The sequence below is a fragment of the Babylonia areolata genome, chromosome 5 (assembly GCF_041734735.1).
Source record: "Babylonia areolata isolate BAREFJ2019XMU chromosome 5, ASM4173473v1, whole genome shotgun sequence".
Lineage (NCBI taxonomy): Eukaryota > Metazoa > Mollusca > Gastropoda > Neogastropoda > Buccinidae > Babylonia > Babylonia areolata.
In genome coordinates this window covers 57358513-57364566 of record NC_134880.1, presented here as the reverse complement: position 1 = coordinate 57364566, position 6054 = coordinate 57358513, and the positions used below count along the sequence as shown (strand labels likewise).

General features: G+C 37.9%; 1 protein-coding gene across 15 annotated transcripts in view; it reads right to left on the bottom strand.

Moving 5' to 3' along the window:
* The window catches only part of LOC143282204 (leucine-rich repeat serine/threonine-protein kinase 1-like), a 132741-nt gene that overhangs the window by 88013 nt on the left and 38674 nt on the right, over nt 1-6054 (bottom strand). For all 15 annotated transcript variants that reach the window (XR_013055224.1, XR_013055223.1, XR_013055226.1 and 12 more), the window contains 3 exons: nt 5681-5857; nt 3830-3969; nt 2725-2948 (listed from right to left, as the gene is read on the bottom strand). Coding sequence is in view for 8 of the 15 variants with exons in the window: in XM_076587799.1 (XP_076443914.1) it covers nt 2725-2948; nt 3830-3969; nt 5681-5857 (541 nt within the window). In the remaining 7 variants the exon portion in view is untranslated. The remainder of the gene's footprint in view (nt 1-2724; nt 2949-3829; nt 3970-5680; nt 5858-6054) is intronic.

Sequence of the window (6054 nt, the reverse complement as noted above, 5' to 3'; positions counted from 1 at the left end):
ATACACTTAAAAAAAAAAAAAAAAAATCCAAGCTTTTTATGTATTGAGTATAATTTCAAAATGTAATATTTAAGATGAGAAAGATCAGGTTAAAGCGAATTAAGTCCCCTAGCATTAATTACAGAGTAATTTCCCTTTTTTACTATCAGCACCAAAACGTTTGCAAAATAAATAAAACTTCCATGCTTAGCAAAAGAAGTTCCTGTTTGAACAAAAAATGATAATAATGACTGCTCTTGTTGTTGGGTCAGAATATCAGATCAAAGTGCCAAGTTTAGAGAATAAAAAAAAAATACATATAACAGTAAATGCAGTTTGCATATAATTAGGCTTCATTTTTTTTTTTTTGTGCCCATCCCAGAGGTGCAATATTGTTTTAAGCAAGATGACTGGAAAGAACTGAATTTTTCCTATTTTTATGCCTAATTTGGTGTCAACTGATAAAGTATTTGCATAAAAAATGGCAATGTTAAAGTTTACCACGGACACACAGACACACACACACACACACACACAGACAACCGAACACCGGGTTAAAACACAGACTCACTTTGTTTACACAAGTGAGTCAAAAAAAAGGGAGAAAAATCCCCAGCTGACACTAAAGACGACAATACACTGAATGGGTTATCATTAATAGGTTTCTACAATAACACTAAAGACGACAATAAACTGAATGGGTTATCATTAATAGGTTTCTATAATAACACTAAAGATGACAATAAACTGAATGGATTATCATTAATAGGTTTCTACAATAACACTAAAGATGACAATAAACTGAATGGGTCATCATTAATAGGTTTCTATAATAACACTAAAGATGACAATAAACTGAATGGATTATCATTAATAGGTTTCTACAATAACACTAAAGACGACAATAAACTGAATGGATTATCATTAATAGGTTTCTATAATAACACTAAAGACGACAATAAACTGAATGGATTATCATTAATAGGTTTCTACAATAACACTAAAGATGACAATAAACTGAATGGGTTATCATTAATAGGTTTCTACAATAACACTAAAGACGACAATAAACTGAATGGGTTATCATTAATAGGTTTCTACAATAACACTAAAGATGACAATAAACTGAATGGGTCATCATTAACAGGTTTCTATAATAACACTAAAGACGACAATAAACTGAATGGATTATCATTAATAGGTTTCTATAATAACACTAAAGATGACAATAAACTGAATGGGTTATCATTAATAGGTTTCTATAATAACACTAAAGATGACAATAAACTGAATGGGTTATCATTAATAGGTTTCTACAATAACACTAAAGACGACAATACACTGAATGGGTTATCATTAATAGGTTTCTACAATAACACTAAAGACGACAATAAACTGAATGGGTTATCATTAATAGGTTTCTATAATAACACTAAAGACGACAATAAACTGAATGGATTATCATTAATAGGTTTCTACAATAACACTAAAGATGACAATAAACTGAATGGGTCATCATTAACAGGTTTCTATAATAACACTAAAGATGACAATAAACTGAATGGGTTATCATTAATAGGTTTCTATAATAACACTAAAGATGACAATAAACTGAATGGGTTATCATTAATAGGTTTCTATAATAACACTAAAGATGACAATAAACTGAATGGGTTATCATTAATAGGTTTCTATAATAACACTAAAGATGACAATACACTGAATGGGTTATCATTAATAGGTTTCTATAATAACACTAAAGATGACAATACACTGAATGGGTTATCATTAATAGGTTTCTACAATAACACTAAAGATGACAATAAACTGAATGGGTTATCATTAATAGGTTTCTATAATAACACTAAAGATGACAATAAACTGAATGGGTTATCATTAATAGGTTTCTATAATAACACTAAAGATGACAATACACTGAATGGGTTATCATTAATAGGTTTCTACAATAACACTAAAGATGACAATAAACTGAATGGATTATCATTAATAGGTTTCTATAATAACACTAAAGACAACAATAAACTGAATGGATTATCATTAATAGGTTTCTACAATAACACTAAAGATGACAATAAACTGAATGGGTCATCATTAACAGGTTTCTATAATAACACTAAAGATGACAATAAACTGAATGGGTTATCATTAATAGGTTTCTATAATAACACTAAAGATGACAATAAACTGAATGGGTTATCATTAATAGGTTTCTACAATAACACTACAGACGACAATAAACTGAATGGGTTATCATTAATAGGTTTCTATAATAACACTAAAGATGACAATACACTGAATGGGTTATCATTAATAGGTTTCTATAATAACATCTTTCACCTTATTACATCTCTTTCTTGTTTCAAAGAAAATTTAGTCAGAAACAAGTCCATCAAAAGATCCTTTTCTTAATATATCTGCATTATCAAAATAAATAAATAAATAAATAAATAACTGATGAATAAATAGATAGAAAATAAAACAAAATAAAACAAATAAGTAAATAGGTAGATAAATAAAATTTAGATGACCAGGTATCGATTTTCTATGCACTTGAATAGTTCGAAACAATCTGAATCATACCATGTTACAATTCTTTTCTTTTCAGGTAAAAAACACAACAAAACAATTGACACAAATCTTTACACTTGTACAGTTCTAAACAATCTGAATCATACCATGTTACTTTTTGTTTAACAGGAAAAAACACACACAAAAACTTCCTACTTATCACAGACGATGTCATCCTGACATTCCGGCATCGGAAACGTCCTGAGTTGATTGTGGGAGACATCGAGTTTCACCAGACTTCTCATGGCCCAGGGGAGACAGGCAGGCAGCGCTCTGAGCTTGTTGTGGCTTAGGTCCACGTCAGTGATGGCACTCAGGTCAGGCTGAATCCACGATGGCTCGATCATGTGCGTACTGGTCGATGACAAATCGTACTTGACCTGTGGTGGTGGAAAGAGGTGTGCGTGAGTGTGTGTGTGTGTGTGTTGAGGGAGTTGTGTTTCAGTTTTGGTTTGATGCTTAGTGTTTAATGTGTGTATGTGTGGGGGGGAGGGGGCGGGGGGTAGCGTGCGTGTGTTGTGTTGTGTTTAGCTTACATATGTGCATCCATGTGTGTCAAGCTGAATCCAGGACGTCTTGATCATGTGTGTATACCGGTTGATGACAAATCGTACTCCACCTGTGGTGGAGAGGTGTGTGTGTGTGTGTGTGTGTGTGTGTGTGTGTGTGTGTGTGTGTGTGTGTGTGTGTGTTCAGTTTTGGTCTGATGCTGTGCGTGTGTGTGTGTGTGTGTGTGTGTTTAGCTTGCAAGTGTGTATGCATGTGTATCAGCCTGATTCTAGGATGGCTTGATCATGCATGTGCCAGCTGATGAAAAAGAGAGAGAGGGAGACAGACAGAGAGAGAGACAGACAGAAACAGACAGACAGAGAAAGAGAGAGAGAGAGATAAAGTGGTGGTGCATGTGTGTGTGTGTGTGTGTGTGTGTGTGTGTGTGTGTGTGTGTATGTGTTATACTGAAAATGGAACAATAATATCATAAAATCACCCCCACCCCCAGCCCCAACATATCATCTCATGAGAAAAGTGTGCTCTCACACACAACTCAAACAAAAACCTACACAAACAAAACACACACACACACACTCACATACACACACACACACACACACACACAATTTATTCTTGTGCATAATGAACATTTCAAGGAAATGCCATGCTTGAGAGATCAGATCTTACTGACGTGTGCGTGCAAGCGTGTACATGCCTGGGGAACACAGTCCATCACCCATGAACCACGGTGCTAGCACAGGAACATCACCTGCTCAGGACTGATGCGCAGCGGCTGGTAGACACGCTCCACCAACTTCCGGACAAAGTCTGGCAGTTTGTCCGCCAGGTGCCTCGTGACTTCTGCATTAAAGTCTTTCATCAGCACCACTGCCACTTCCTCGTGGTGACCTGCGGCACAAGACTTAATTTATACTGACCGATTTATCCTCCTTTTTTTTTGTTTGTGGGCTGCAACTCCCACATTCACTCGTGTGCACACTAGTGGACTTTCATGTGCATGACTGTTTTCACCCCACCATGTAGTCAGCCATACTCCATTCACAGGGGTGTGCATGTTGGGTATGTTCTTGGTTCCATCACAAACTGAACGCTGACATGGATTACAGGATCTTTAACATGCATATTCGATCTTCTGCTTGTGTATACACAAGAAGGGGGTTCAGGCACAAACACTGCTTGTGTATACACAAGAAGGGGGTTCAGGCACAAACACTGCTTGTGTATACACAAGAAGGGGGTTCAGGCACAAACACTGCTTGTGTATACACAAGAAGGGGGTTCAGGCACAAACACTGCTTGTGTATACACAAGAAGGGGGTTCAGGCACAAACAGGAGAGGTCTGGGCCCCACCTTCCTAAGCCAAGACGTAGACACAGTGGGTATGAATTCACTGTCCTGATACCCGTCAGAGGCTATGGGGCCTTTAACCTTGGAGAAGAAGGCAAAAAAACAAACAAACAAACAAACAAACAAAAACACACACAAAAAAACAACAACAAAGGATAAAGTGTGTGGAATCATGCGATCACTTCAAAGGGCTTATGCTCAGGTTGGACACTTCTTGCTTCCACCTCGGAAGAAAGAAAGGAAGAAAGAAAGAAAGAAAGAAAAAAAGAATGAATGAATAAAAGGAAATTTTCTTCCTAAAATTACGTTTAAGTAACATACTTCCGTGACCCACTAGTGCAGACTCCGGCAGGGGTCTGATTCCTGTCCTGTGCAAACTACTACCCACCTATGTGGAGAAAACGAAAACAGCTACGACCGATAACCTCCCAAAGTAGGTTACCTCCCCTCTGCATCCCTGACTAGCGCCCTCTTTTTCCGGCAGCCATCTTGACTGAATAAATCTTTATTTTCCAAGGATGGAGATAATAGCACACTGGCCAATTTACATATCTGCTGCTGTTCTTAGAGACACACAAACATACACACACACACATAATAAATGAAGTCATACTCAAAACTCACTTCTGAACTTTCATGAAATAAGATTAGCACAGTCGAGTTCAAAGTGCACATACTTCATTTTGTGTACTTTTCAGTGGTGCCACTGATTGTGCTGAACAAAAGTAATGCAATCCTCAGTGGGAAAAGTCCAAACAGAGAATGGTGACCAACATTCTGACTGTTGGTCTCAGTCTTATCTCAGTTAAGCAGCAGCCCTTCGCTGATGAGTATACTCATGTGCAAGCAGTCAACAGATCAAATGACCAAAAAAAAAAAAAAAGAAAAGAAAAAAAAAAGAAAATCGGAACAATCATTTCCTTCTACACCACACACACACAAACATAAACACACACACACACAACAGCCTGTCACAGACGAGTATACTTGTGAGCAGCAGTCAACAGGTTAAACAACGAATAAAAAAACCCAACAAAGATCCAAACAAATGCATTCCTCCTACACCACACACACACACAAACAAAAAAACAAACACACACACACAAACATAAACACACACACACACACAAACATAAAAACACACACACACACACACACACATAAAAACAAACACACACACACACAAACAAAACTCTCCCACAAAACCACAACCAGCTACCTGTTCCAACCCCCACACCCCTTCACCCTCACCTTCGCAGGCTGCATGGAAGGGGGTTCGGTTCTCACAGTCGTGCAGCGAGGACACCAGGCTCAGCGGTTTGTTCACGTCCACGTTGGGCGTGAGCCAAATGTGGACCATAGGCAAGTGACCGCCCACACAGGCCGCGTACAACATGGCCTGACACACGTCTGCGTCCTTCACAACCTCTGCCAAACAACACACTGATGTCATCCTTCACAACCTCTGCCAAACAACACACTGATGTCATCCTTCACAACCTCTGCCAAACAACACACTGATGTCATCCTTCACAACCTCTGCCAAACAACACACTGATGTCATCTGTGTGTCCTTCACAACCTCTGCCAAACAACACACTGATGTCATCTGTGTATCCTTCAGA